The sequence below is a fragment of the Cynocephalus volans genome, chromosome 9 (genome assembly GCF_027409185.1).
Source record: "Cynocephalus volans isolate mCynVol1 chromosome 9, mCynVol1.pri, whole genome shotgun sequence".
Classification (NCBI taxonomy): Eukaryota; Metazoa; Chordata; class Mammalia; order Dermoptera; family Cynocephalidae; genus Cynocephalus; species Cynocephalus volans.
The window spans coordinates 35,101,428-35,116,135 of NC_084468.1; the positions used below are offsets into that span (position 1 = coordinate 35,101,428).

Genomic DNA, 14,708 nt, shown 5'->3' on the forward strand with positions numbered 1-14,708 from the left:
GTTGCCACCACCAGATGGACGTTGGACTTAGCAGCCTCAGAAACTGTAAGCAATAAATTTCTGTTTCTTTATAAGTCACCCAGTTCCAGATATTTTGTTATAAGCAACATAAATGGGTTAATACACAGCCATTTCTGTGACTATACATTTTTGAGAATCTAAATTATTAACTTTAAAATTTTATTTCATAAATAGTGAATTAATTGTACCAACTCTATTCATTCAATAGACAATTATTAAGCATTTACTCTAAGTAATGATAGAAATTTAGATAAGATAGTCTTACAGTTTAGTGGAGGAGACAAACAACTCCAGGATTATGTGATAAAGGTGGAAATAAAGGTACACATAGTATACTATAGGTACAGTCATTCATTCAACATACACTTTAGTGACTACTCTATGTCAAGTACTGTGCTAGGCCCCCAATATTCAATAGGGAACTAAACAGTCATAGTCCCTATTTTGTTTTTTGAGAGAGAGAGAGACAGAGACAGAGAGTGCTTAAGTCAAACAAAGGATAAAAATAAATTTATAGTGTTATTTATTGATTTATTGTGTGATACATATCTTAATAGAGAAAACATGGGCTGCCATGGGAACACAGAGGAGATCCATCTAAATCCAATCAAACTGGGAAGTCAGAAAGGCTTTCCAGAGGAGGTTTTCCTCCAGAAAACCTGGGTTTTAAAAAACAGACATAAGTTAGATGAAGGGGGCCGAGCCTGTGGCGCACTTGGTAGAGTGCTGCGCTGGGAGCGCGGCGACGCTCCCGCCGTGGGTTCGGATCCTATATAGGACTGACCAGTGCACTCATTGGCTGAGTGCCGGTCACGAAAAAACGACAAAAAAAAAAAAAAAAAAGAATGAAGTTAGATGAAGGGGGAAACACATGTTATACAGACAGCACACATACCAAGGCACATGGGTATGAGCAAGCAGGATATGTACAACTTTTAAAAATTCTCTGATAGCTGAAGAGAAGGGTGCTACATGTAGTCAACTGATGAGAAATGGAGCTAAAAATGTAGGCAGGAGCCAGAACAAAGTGTCTTTTATGCTAAATCCTAGAATCACTTCCTGGAATAATCTTTCCCTCTCACATAAAACTAAGAGTAATGTTCCTTGAGCACTTATTATGTGTCAGTGTCTGTTCTAAGTGTCTTACATGTATTAACTCACTTAATCTTCACTATAATCCATGAAGGACATATTATTATTATGCCTTTTCTTACATAAGAGGACAATGAAGTGCAAAAATTTAGATAACTTTTCCCACGTCACACAGCTATATTTAAACTCAGGCAGCCTGGCTCTGGAGGCCAATCTATTAACCACTCTGCCTCTCATTAATACATGATACCTCAAATACTTAAAACATTAAATTTTTAAAAGGCTATCTGGAAGCTATAGATTCTGTACAGTATTTCTTTCTATTTATTCTTACTCCAAAATCATACTGTTTAAAATGTTGAGGTTTTTGTGTTTTAATATCTAAAAGTAGTCTCTGCCTTCAGTATTTCTTTTTCAGGCTTTTTTCTACCTTCCTTTTTTTTTTTTTTTTTCTCTCTTTCTTTTTTTTATAATTATAGCCTATTTATTCTTCAAATGAACTTTCACAATAATTTTGTTGAGCCAAAATTTGGAATTAGAGGATACTGATTAAAAGACCATTAAATTTATAAATTAAGTTGGAAAGTATTCAGTGTTTCCATCCAGAAAATGCCTATTTCTTCATTCAAGTCTTCTTTCAAATCTATCAATACATGTTTATAATTTTCTTAAAATAAGTAAATCTTATTAAGGTTATTCTTAGAAGAGTTGTAATTTTTGTGAAAGTGTAATGTCTTACTATGTTTTCTAATTCTTTACTATTGGTATATCCAGTTGCTATTTACTTGTATGTAAGATTGTTGTTCCTGAAATGTGAGATAAAATTACCACTCAAATTATAAAAATAGAAAAGGTATATGCCTTATTCAATAATGTTCAAAACATTCAGAAAAGATTTGGGTCAATGTGAAAGGCTACACAGAAAATGTTATTCTTATTCACTGTTTACGTATGTTGTAGTTACACATTCAAACTGTTGTCACTGATGCATTTTCACCTAATTTTTCCCATAATGAGAGAGAACAGAGTGTGTTGGTGACTGCAATAGGGCCACCTCCCTCAAATTACGTTGCTCTCCCTGACCCATCCTAAGACTCACAGTTCAAGCTAATCATTGACAGAGCTTTACAATCACAAGCTTTTACTGAAGCGTTGATAAGACAGTCCAGCAGTTAGTGGCAAATGAAGCCAGGCTGGGCGGCAGGATCTCTAGGGAATGAATGGATTTTCTTCAGCACCGATGAAAGAAGCAAACGCTACAGGAAAACAATGTCCAACGGGGGACTGCAAAGGTCTATCATCCTGTCAGCATTTATTCTGCTAGGAGCTGTTACTGGATTCTCTGGAGACGGAAGAGCTATATGGTCTAAAAATCCTAATTTTAGTCCGGTAAATGAAAGTCAGCTCTTTCTCTATGACACTTTCCCTAAAAACTTTTTCTGGGGTGTTGGAACTGGAGCATTTCAAGTGGAAGGGAGTTGGAAGAAGGATGGAAAAGGACCCTCTATATGGGATAATTTCATCCATACACACCTGCAAAATGTCAACAGCACGGGTTCCAGTGACAGTTACATTTTCCTGGAAAAAGACTTATCGGCCCTGGATTTTATAGGAGTTTCTTTTTATCAATTTTCTATTTCTTGGCCAAGACTTTTCCCTGATGGAATAGTAGCAGTTGCCAACGCAAAAGGTCTCCAGTTCTATAATACGCTTCTGGACGCTCTAGTGCTTAGAAACATAGAACCTGTAGTTACTTTATACCACTGGGATTTGCCTTTGGCGCTACAAGAAAAATATGGGGGATGGAAAAATGAAACTATGATTGATCTCTTCAATGACTATGCCACATACTGTTTCCAGACGTTTGGGGACCGTGTCAAATATTGGATTACAATTCACAACCCATATCTAGTTGCTTGGCATGGGTATGGGACAGGTATGCATGCTCCTGGAGAGAAGGGAAATTTAGCAGCTGTCTATGCTGTGGGACACAACCTGATCAAGGTATGGTACAGCTGGCTTCTTCTTACAGCTTCAGAAAACACTAAGAAATTTACCTTCTGTTTAAATAATTCTCTTTATTGAAATCAATGCAACTAATTTTAAGCTAATTCACAAGATCTATCTTCAAATTTTATATTTAAAAGTAGTGTATGTTTTATTTATCTAAGCTATTATTAATGTATTAATCCAATTAGTTTCCTCAAAAGTTGAATTTTGAGACTATTTTTAAATCTACAATTATACAGTAGGGTGTGAGAATATGAGTTTACTTTCATTCTGTGGAAAGCTAGCACTTTGTAAATTTAATTGCTGGAAACCTTTTCTGACAACATGCAATTATTCCAGGGTTATGTTATTAAAACAACAGTGAAAACACAAGCAAAATAATAGTTAATATTTACTGAGTGCTTGTTGTGTACCACAGACTACACCAAGCATTTTAAATGCATTGTCACATCTGATCCTAATAACAACCTTATGAGCTAAGTGCTACGATATTCCTGTTTCTAAAATGTGGAAACTGAAGTTTGGTGAGATTGAAAACCTTGCCGAAGGTTACAGAGTAAAATGTAGCACTTGTGAACATGGGATTTATAAATGACAACATAATTAACACTGTCTTTATTAAGAATATATTTAAAAGACTAATCTTCAGGAATTTTCAGAGAGTTAGCCTCACATTGAGGCTAATATCTAGAGTTAGATTTAACTTTTCGAGTCAAATAGTTTACTTCAGAAAAAGAAATTGCTCTGTACACCTCTTATATTTTAAAAGTGAAAAAAATTATCAATTTTTTAGGGGAAGTAATTTAATTTTTAATAATCAAATGTTAAATATATAGAAATAGAAAAAATGTGCAGAAACATAAAACTTTTCCATGTCTAAATTTATACATACAAAAATATCTGCTAATCCTTCTTTTCTTTTTGAATGTTCTGGATTATTATACATGTACATTGTAGTATAGTTTCAGTCACACCTGCCCTTGCAGTAAACAGATTGCATTTTGATTTCAAGGTCGTTTGCACATCTTTGAATACAGTTGTATATAAAACATTATTAATGTGTGGATATACTGTGATTTGACGAAATACAACTTTAGAGGGGAGAAAACTTAAAGCTATTTAATAGCTATTAAGATTATGCACATATGTTAGAAAAATATTCCTTTTATCTAGTTCTTTTAATTATTAAAACAATCCAAGCTTATGTAAATTTTAAAACATCAGTGTACCAAAGGATATAATGTGAAAAAGTTAAATTCCTCTCTCCCTGTCCACCTGACAATCCCAATTCAAGGAAACTACTTTTAATGGTTTCTTACGTCTTCTTTTAAAAGTTTTCTAGGTAAATACATGCATGTATATGTTTACTTAACTTTACATAAAGAAAAATTCTAAATCAGTGAAACATTTTGGTTACTTGAAAAAATGTTAACAATTTGAATTTTCATGAAAAATATATTTTGGTTATTTAAAGCCTTAGAAATTGGCTATATGATAAAAACAAATAGAAAAAAGCTTTAACTAACAAATAGATATTGCTTCCAGACTTAGCTGATAAAATGCTGTGTTTTCATTTTCCTCGAATTTGAGATAAGTTCAGCCTTTAACACAAAATTAGCACTTCGTGAGATAAATGTCATTGTTTTAAATTGAGGGATTTGTTCTTAAATTATTGTATGCCAAATATTTTCTTCCATCTCCTTAAAATTTCTAAATCACTAACCTAAATAAATGGTGTAAAGGGTCCCCTGAAATCAGTCAGAAAGTAAAGTACACTGCATAACCCAGTGACTTCTAGCACTAGAGAGAAATCTTGCAATGGTTTGGTAGCCTGAGGTGAACTCGTTTTTCCCACTTGTCTCCTCCCTGTCCTTACTTTAACATAGAAAAGATTTATTTGATATTTTATGTTGCAATGAAGTATTTCTTCCTTATTACTCCCCCTTGTGACCCAGAAAAAGCATTTTTTAGGATTAGTTTTTAGTCCGAAAACGTTTACTGAGTTAAATAAGCCTAGTATAAAACTAAATTCATAGGTGGTTATAGACCACTTTATTCCCCAATTTTCAGATATTGAAAAGATTTCATAGTAGCTGGTGGAGTCCTTTTAATTCCAGAACAATCTTGAAAACTATTAGTTTGAAATGTCCTGGTTTGGAGGAAACCTGAATGGTCCCACGTTCCCAAGACTGACACAGAATTTAGATTGCACTTCATTGCAGATCTGGTGATTACCTTAAAGCAAGTCTAAGCCTCAGGTAAAAATTTTCCATAATTACACCTACTAATGGATGTTCTACTCTGAGTTTTTAACAGTGTTTGGAACAGAATTGAGGATGTGTTTTTTTGGCTTGGCCACCTTTAAGCAGGTAATCTTGCTTTAAGTATTATCTATAATCTTTGCAACAACCTTGCCAGGTAACTATTATTATCCCCATCTTACAGAATGATATTTCTAACATGCATCATGTTGCTCCCCTGCTTAAAATCCATGAGTGGCTCCCCAAAGCTTTTGGGATAAAGTCCCAATTTTTCACCAAGACCTTCAGGACACAACTCCCAGCCTCCATGTCAGCCTCCTTCCTGGCCACTGTCCCATCCCACCACCAATGCCACCCCTTGTCCCCCATGTTCCATCAAAATGCACTCTTAGCAGTGTTTCAATTTTACCTTGATGTTCCCCTCCACCTACTAGCTTGCTCTATCCAGCTAAAATGCTCTTCTTACTCTCTGCTTCACCCAGCTAATGTCCTTCAAGACTCACGTTAGACAGTCACCACCTCTAAGTTATTCTTGATCCCTTTAGGGTTAAATGCCCCTCCTGTTGGCTCCCGTCAGATGTGCTTCTTTTTATCACAGCACTCATACTGTATGGTACTTTTCTGTCTCCCCAACTAGACTGAAAGTTCCTTAAAAAGAAAGACAATGTTTTATTTGTCTTTAAGTGTCCAACACCTATGATAGAATATTTGATACATGTTAGGTTTAAATGTTGTTTGAATGAGTGACTTAAGATTTCTATCTTAAACCTTGTAATCAGAAACCAGTGTCAAGATCAATCTTCACATTTGATTGCATTTTTGTTAATTCTTGAAATATTGCCTATATCAATCTAGTGGTGGATTAGTCAGGACTTTTTTGGTTGCAAGTGATAGAAATCTAATTAAGGTTGGCTTAAGCAAAAAGGAGCAATTTCCTGGTTCAGTAACTAGACCACAGGGATGAATGGGCTCAGTAACCAGGACTCTCAGAATGCCCTTTATCTCCATCTCTCACGTCCATTTCTTCTTGTGAGTTGGTGTCTTTTTCTCCTTTGTCGAGGAAAGATTTCTCTCTCCCAAATTCAGTTTTTAAAACCCACAGACAGATTTGGCTTGTTTGGGCTATGCACTTATCCCTCAGATCAGCGAAGCTCCTAAGGTTCACATTAGTAAAGGCAGTAACGGTGTCTGTGTTCATTCTATTTTTAAATCAATAAATACACATAATAATTTTAATTTGTAGATTTCCTCCTTAAAAAAGAACATTTGAGAGCCTCTGAGTAAACACGCACAGAGGTTAGGGAAGATGAGTTTGCCCAAGACAGTAACTCATTTAGTTTATTATTCCACTGGATACTGCTGGCTTCCATGATAGTTTTGACTATTTTGTGGCTTTAAAGTGTTATCTTTCATAGACATACACTGTTTACATAGTGCAAGAATTTCTTAACCTCAGCACTATTAACATTTGGGCCAGATAATTCTTTGTAGTGGTGGACTGCCCTGCGTATTAGAATGTTTAGCAGCATCCCTGGCCTCCATCACTAGACAACCCCGCTTCCAGGGTTGTGACAACTGGAAATGTCTACAGACATTGTCCAATGTCTCCTGGTGGCCAAAATTCCTCCCCCTAACCCTTGAAAACCACTGACTTATAAGTCAAAGGCATGAAGCATAAAGAACAAGGGCATTGAAATATAGTCAGTATGAGGGGGATAAAAATGATAATAATTTTCCAAAATTGCCTCAAGGAGATTTTCACCAGATCTATAAGATGCATACATAAACTCTAAATTAATTTATAGTCTATTCTGTTTTTAGAGAAAAACAATGCTTTAAAAAATGTTAAAAGAGAAAATAATATATAATCATTAACAGGATTACATCTACTTTGACTTTTCACATATTGGGGAATAAAGGTAGTACCTTACTGCCTCTGTGTTATTTGTTGATATACTTGAAAGAGCTGCCCTAAACCATTTCTCTTATATTAACCACTGGTTATTTGTGAACAAAACACTAAACTTACTTTTTAAAAATTTGTCCTTTCTTTAAAAGTAAAATTCTAGAATTCAAACAAAATGTTACTTAAGCAATTTTTATCCATTTTTGATACCAGAACATCATGTTTTACAAAGTTTGGTTTTTTTGAGTGTCCATGTTGGTTTTTTTCTGGCTTTTTGTTCCTATATCCAAGCATCATGTGTACTATTGTTTGCTAAAATATTTTTCTTCAAAAAACGTATTTTGAAAGGAAACTTTATACCCTACTATAAATGAGGAACCAGTATTTTTTAATGCCCTTAAAATAAATACCTAACATTTAAAATAAAAGATTTTCATCTTTGTTCCACCTAATGTCATCTCCCATACAAAAAGAGGTAGATATACCACTGAATGTGTAATTTTACCTCGCATTTTAGTGCACATTTAGTCCTAAAACCAAATGTAGTATGTCATTTAAAAATATGTCATAAAATGCTTATTCTTACATAACTGAAACAATTTAAATAATGTGTATTATTTATTAGATGGGAAAATGCCAATATTTATGTTTATATATTACGAGTATTTTAAAAGTTATAATTGGGCTGGCTAGTAGCTCACTTGGGAGAGCATTGTGCTGACAACACCAAAATCCAGGGTCCAGATACTGGCCAGCTGCCAAAAATAAAATAAAATTTATATTATAGGAATATTTTAAATTTATTTTAAATAAACTTTAAAAACAATTTTAATAATATAGACTTATACAAGATGAAATATGTCAGCACTTTTTTGTATACTCTGCAAAAATGATGAAATGATTTTTAAATTCCTCAGGGTTCAAGAGATTGGTTAATACTGTGAGAGAGGCTCTCAGGACAAGAAATGTTGGGAAATCCTACTCAAGGTCAAGGCCTCACCCACTTGTTCCTGAGCCTGGGATAAAGTTGTATTCTTTCCCTGTTTTTCCACTTCTTCGAGAAACTTTGTCTTAGTATTTCTTGGCATCATTCCCTCAGAGAAGCTCCTGTGTTAGGTACTCAATAAATAATAAAATTGATTATTTTCAATTTAAGGAAGACCTATCTTGTCCCAGAAAGGATTTAAACCTGCAATGGAATAGAAGTAGATTGCAGACACACAAACTCAATCTCTCTCTCTCTCTCTCTCTCTCTGGCATAAACATTATATAGTCTTTTCCAAACATGCAAATCAATTATATATGCCTATTTCTATTAAAAATTTAACATTACAAACCTATCCTGAAACAAGCTGCAGAATTTTAATGACTCTTATAGCTGAGTGATGTGTTTAGGAGGGCTCATTATATTATTCTTTCTATACATATTGAAACAGTTTCCATAATTAAAGTAATAAATAAATAAAATTAGAAAATAGAGAGAATATTTTACATTGAAAAATAAAACAAAACGACCACATTTATTTAATTTCTGGCAGCTGGCCGGCACAGGGAACTGAATCCTTGACCAAACAACCGTTTTTATATAGTTCTCTTCTGAAAGGCTCTGTCAAATTCTTAAACAAAATTTAGTATGAAAATGTCAAAAACAGCTGTGAAAAAGCCACCATTCACATGATTAATGGCTAAGCCTTCCTTGCCAACAGACTGCAGCAACTGCTTTCTGTAACATCAAGAAGGCTGCAGTGTTTCATGGGCACATTTAAATAGATTAAATGTCATTTTTAAGATTCTTCTGCCCAACCCCCACCAGCATCTTGAAGATTAAGTGTAATATTTTGAAATGGAAATACTAGCAGGAGCCTTTTTTAGCTTGCCTTGGTCATACAGAAAAAAAAAAAAATCTCCAAGGATTATCCGAAATGATTTTTTTCATGAAAAAAAATTAAGGATTTTTTAAAAATTCCCTTTTTAAAGTTGGGTTGCAAGAGAATAACATATCAAAATTAAATTAATTTTTGCTAAATCTTGTAGCTAAGAAACTAGCCAAGCTTTTCTGTCGATGAAGGACAGAAAAAGTGTTTTAAAAAAACCAACAATCTGTTACTTCTACCTTCTACTACTCTTTCCTCCCACACCAAAAAAAAAAAAGAGAGAGAGAGAAGGACAGAGAATGGTCTTAATTCTTAAAAAGTGAAGGATTGAGGCAATTATTACAGATAACTTTCTGACATTCTATCACACTATTTTAAATAATTATTATTATAAGAAGAATATTTTATTATATACCTACTGTACTGTCAGAAACATAGTAGGTAGTTTCCATATATTAGCTTATTTAATTCTCACATCAACTCTGCCTGATAGGTGTTCTTAAACCCATTTTACATTTGATGAAATTGAAGCCCAGAGAAATTTGCCGAAAGTTACATAGCTAATAGTTGTCAGAACCAAAATCTGATCTGTCTGAATCTGACCTAACAAGGTTTAATGACATGAATCAGCTGCCTAGCTTCAATGAAAAGCAATAATTTACAGCCTCAAGGGGGCTTAGCAAGAAATTGGTGAAGGGTCACAAAAAATGATTACATTGCGATGTTGAATATACTAATTATCCTGATTTAAGCATCACATATTGCACACAGTATTGATATTCAATGCTGTAGTCCACAGATATGTACAATTACATTTCAATTTTTTTAAATGGTAAAAAAAAAAATTACAGCCTCAAAACCAATGTCAGCCACTTGTATTGATACTGACTCAGCAGATATTTGACTTCACTTTGCCTATTAAAAGACCAAAACAATTTATTTGCATGTATTATTTGTCCATGAAATCTATGGCCATTTATCCCGACTCATATATTAAGAATGAATTTTTCATTTGTCTCTGCAATTTTAAGTTCGATTTGTTCAAAACTTTAGTTTCCATTAAAGTGATGTTAAATCAGGTATGTGTGCTCTTGATAATATCATTTAGAGCTTAAGTAAATTAGTTAACACAATTATTCATTTAATTAGCTAATGCATAATAAGTACATTATAATCCCAACCCATCTCCATTAGGACCTAAGACACCTCTAACAAAATACAGGAAATACTGATTAGACAAGTTAAAACAGTATGCTTATATATGTTTTTAATCAAATTTGAATAAATGATAAAAAAAACTGTGCAGAAGAATTGTTAAAGAGAGTTTCTGTAACCAGAATAACATTGTTAGTTATGAGTCATGTAAAAACCCTATTTGTAGACTACAATTGGTATTCTAAAACCTTCAAGAGAGCAATATTTACTTTTTCTAACCATTAAGTAGAAAAAGTTATACTTCAGTGAATGATTAACAAGAGTTTAAATATATGTAATTATAAATGCTCGGAGAATAATATTGTGATCCTATTTAAACAGGTTGATTTGATATGAACACTCTCATACATGGAAAATTAGGCCCAAATGAAATTTTACATTACTTTAGAGTATAAAATATGCATTTAATTGCATATAAAAAGTCTTACTGAGAAAACTCAACATTGGAAAATAGGCTATGTTAAAAGAAAAAAGTATAATTTTTTTTTTTTTTAAAGATGACCGGTAAGGGGATCTTAACCCTTGGCTTGGTGTTGTCAGCACCACGCTCAGCCAGTGAGCGAACCGGCCAACCCTATATGGGATCCAAACCCGGGGCCTTGGTGTTATCAGTACCGCACTCTCCCGAGTGAGCCACGGGCCGGCCCCGAAAAAAGTGTAATTAAAACTACTGAACATTCACAATAATTCTGTTGCTGAAAATACAAAACCTCCTCATTTATTACCCAGTAAAGAGTGAATCACAGAAGAAGTAATCAAAGTAGTCCTTGAAAATGTTTCTTGAAAATGTCTGAGGGGAACCCTGAGGTTGGTGAAAGCCAAGATCTTTCAGTATTTGGGGGAGTTTATTGCTTGGTTCTTCTTAATCCTATCTTGAACAGAGATTATGTGACTAAGTCTTAAATAAAGGGCTGGGTTTACTGTTATCAGTTCTTCTTTCATATTAATCCAGTATGGATTGTATGCCTCCTTCTTCTACCTTGTTTTGAACATCAACATACTATTATGGAGCAAAAAAAAAAACACTCTTTAATACAGAATGGAATCCAGAATTACTAAACTTTGTATTAAGGTCCTGTTTTTCCCTTTAAGGTTTTTGAATTTGGGGGAAACTGAAGAGTATTAGCACAGAGCAATTAAATTCACTGACAAAAACTACCTGTTTCAACCAATTCTTGACTTTTTTAAATTACAAAAATAGTGCATTTTTATTGCAAAACATTCAAACAGTAGAGATAAACATTAAGTTAAAAATGAAAGGTCTCCTCTTTCCTTACTCTCTAACCCACAACCCAGAAGTAACAACTGCTAGCAGCTTGTTCAATGTCCAAATGTTATTCTATGTATACGTAAGCACATACGGATAGTCATATTTTTACATGATTTGAATCATATTATTACATTCAGTTTTGGTTACTGTTTCTGATTAATCAAAATGTAAAAGCATACTGTTTTGATTCTACTTATTTCTGTACTTCTCTCTCCTATTACATCATCTGAAGGCAGGGACTATCTTGTTAACCTTTTTCTAAATGTCTACTACTGTGCTTTGTATTGGCTAAAAAATGTTTGTAGACTTGAATTTAAGCAAATAATCAAGGTACATGGATAAAGAGTGGAAAAAAAAGGGATAAAATAATTGCCAGAGATTGATGGAAACTTAGATAAATTAAACTGATTTATCTAAACTTGCTTTCGCTGATGTATATAACTTTCTGTAAGGAAAACAAAATGAAACAGAACAGAAGGTAAGGCTGATGAATTCCCCAAGTGCTCGAATACTGAGGCAGCATCCCAGCTGGTGAGGCAGAGGAAGGCATAATCCAAGCCGTGACTCTCAGACTGAGGCTTTCTTGGTCTACTGTTCCATGTTTTTGTGCCATGTCTGTTACATACCCCTTGCATTTTCATAGCCTTTTTAATCACCTTCAGGTCTAAGGTATAGAAGTGTGTTCCAGTGTGGCCAGTTAGCTTGGTTGGTTAGATCGAAGCCTTATAACTCTAAGGTCACAGGTTTGCACCCTGGACCCACCAGCTGCCAAAAGGAAAAAAAAAAAGTGTGTCCCAAAGGCACATAATTTAATTTGCATGATATCCTGGAAATGACAGTAAACTAGAAGGCTGACGGACTTAGTTCTAGTTCTAGCTTTGCCACTAACTGAGACCTTGGACAGTCACTTATTTTGTGGGGGTAGTGAGGGGCTTAACTTCTATAATAGAAAAATGTTTTTAAATTGGACAAAATGACCTCGAAGGTCCATCCTCTATCTCTAACTAGTAGGCAAGAGTACAGAAGGTGGAATGATACAGCCTGGGCTTGATTCACCCCATGACACTAGAAGTTACCTTACCTCTCCATCCCTTGGTTTCCTCTCCTCTGAATTGGGAATGATGATAGTACCCACCTCACAGGATGTAAATGAGGATTAAATGAGATAGTACACATAAAACACTTAGAACAGTGCCCAGCACATATGGCACTAGATAATGTTAGTTCTTATTACCACTGTATTTATAGTATTAAATTTCTATGGCTTTTCATTTAATCACTATTCTATTTGATCATGAGAGTCACTCATCTCTAGGAACCATTTAAGTATTATTTGGTTGAAAGGAGTCCTACGTGTTTTGCAGGCACAGCATCCCGGCCCTTTCACTCTGACATTGACAGTGGTATAAAGATCACCATCCTGAGGGGAAGACAGTCAAGTACAGGAGTGGTCTCCAAGGGATTCATTTAGCTCTGACACCACTGAGAAAAATATCCAGTGCCAACATTACTGGTTCTAGGAAAGAGGCACAAGGAATTACACATTAATGTGACATGTTATGCTCAGCCCTTGGACAACATGGTTTTCTGAGCCCCAAATTTGCTGGCAAGTCCTCCATGACCTTTCTAGGTGTAATCCTGGATTCCAGACATACATAGACATTTTCCTCTCATCATGCAAGAGTGGGATATGGTACTCTCATTCTAGGACTCTTTAGGTCTTTTAATAACCAAGTATAGCAGAAAGAAAATATAATTTTATAACAGTCATAATTCACATCAAATGGCCTTTCCCCAGCAGCTTTAAAATTTAGAACTGGTAGAAAGCAGGATGGTGTAGTAAAGTGATTAGAGAGACCTGGGTTCAAATCCTAGCTCCACCACTGTCCAGCCTCTGTAGACTTCAGTTTCTTCTCTAAAATTGGAAAAATAAGACCTGCTTTTCAGAAGGTGTATTATCAATAATGCAGATTAGGTAACCAGCAAACTAGCTGATCTATAATGGGGCATTCATTCAACAAGTGTTCTGTGCTGGACTCTTCCCTGGGCATCTGTGTGTATAGCTGTGAACAAAACAGACACAATCCCTACACTCAAGAAGCTCTAGGCCAGGCATAGATCCACACTGCATGAGCCTGAGACTTATACAATATGGGGTACTCTTAAAAAAAAAATACAAAATTTTGGACACAAAAGTTCGTACGAAAGTGAGTATTTTTTTAGAATGAAAAAAAATCACAACAAATTATTGTAGTCTTAGAGACTCAGATTTCTTTTTTCCTAAGGCCTCTTTAGGGAATTTGCCAGAAATGCTCACCTAGAAATGCTTCCAACTGCAGCATGGCTTCCCAACTCACCCAGAACATTTACAGGGACCCAGGCAAGTGAGGGGCCCTGAAGCTCAAGCTTCATTTGCTGCAGGCCCTAGAAGTAATAGGTCTTGTTTTCATTATTATAAATATTATATTTTTTGTAACTTCCATGGTGGTTTCTATGTCGACTATCTTTACTCTTTATTCCTAAATCCTGAAGAAAGGCTTCAAGTCACCAACCCAGGCCATTTTAGCTTCAGTTTTACCCTGAGATATGGTTCTTTTGCATGAAAAAATTACTATCAGGATTACTATTGTTAATGTAATAGTAACAGAAAGCTTAAAATATCATTTCACTGTCTACAAAGTTGGCATGCAAATACTCCCCTCAGGCAAGGAGAATTTCAGTAAATCACCAATTACTAATATTGATTTCTTCTAATTTGTCTTCTAATATGGGTAAACCCACACATGCTTCATTTAATTAAATTATGAACTTTATTCTAGACCTTTCTCCCTCTTTGTTGCCAGGTTTAGATTCTGGCATGACCATTAGTTTAATTTAGTAATATTATAATTGCAATTAGAATGCTATAATAACAGGACCCTTGTTTTGAAGGAACAAATATGTTACAGTTTAGTTTTTACATGTTTCCTACAGGGAAATCCTGAAATAATACAAACAGAACAATCAACAATTTGTTAGAATAATTTGAAAATGTAATGATTAAAAAGAAAATAGGATGG

The 14,708-nt window shown here is 34.6% G+C and overlaps 1 protein-coding gene across 1 annotated transcript in view; it reads left to right on the forward strand.

The window, feature by feature from the left end:
• Positions 1 to 2,295: 2,295 nt before the first annotated feature.
• Positions 2,296 to 14,708, forward strand: part of KLB (klotho beta) — a 30,390-nt gene continuing 17,977 nt past the window's right edge. Inside the window, exon 1 of the mRNA XM_063108766.1 lies at positions 2,296 to 3,117. Within this exon, the coding sequence (XP_062964836.1) occupies positions 2,296 to 3,117 (822 nt within the window). The remainder of the gene's footprint in view (positions 3,118 to 14,708) is intronic.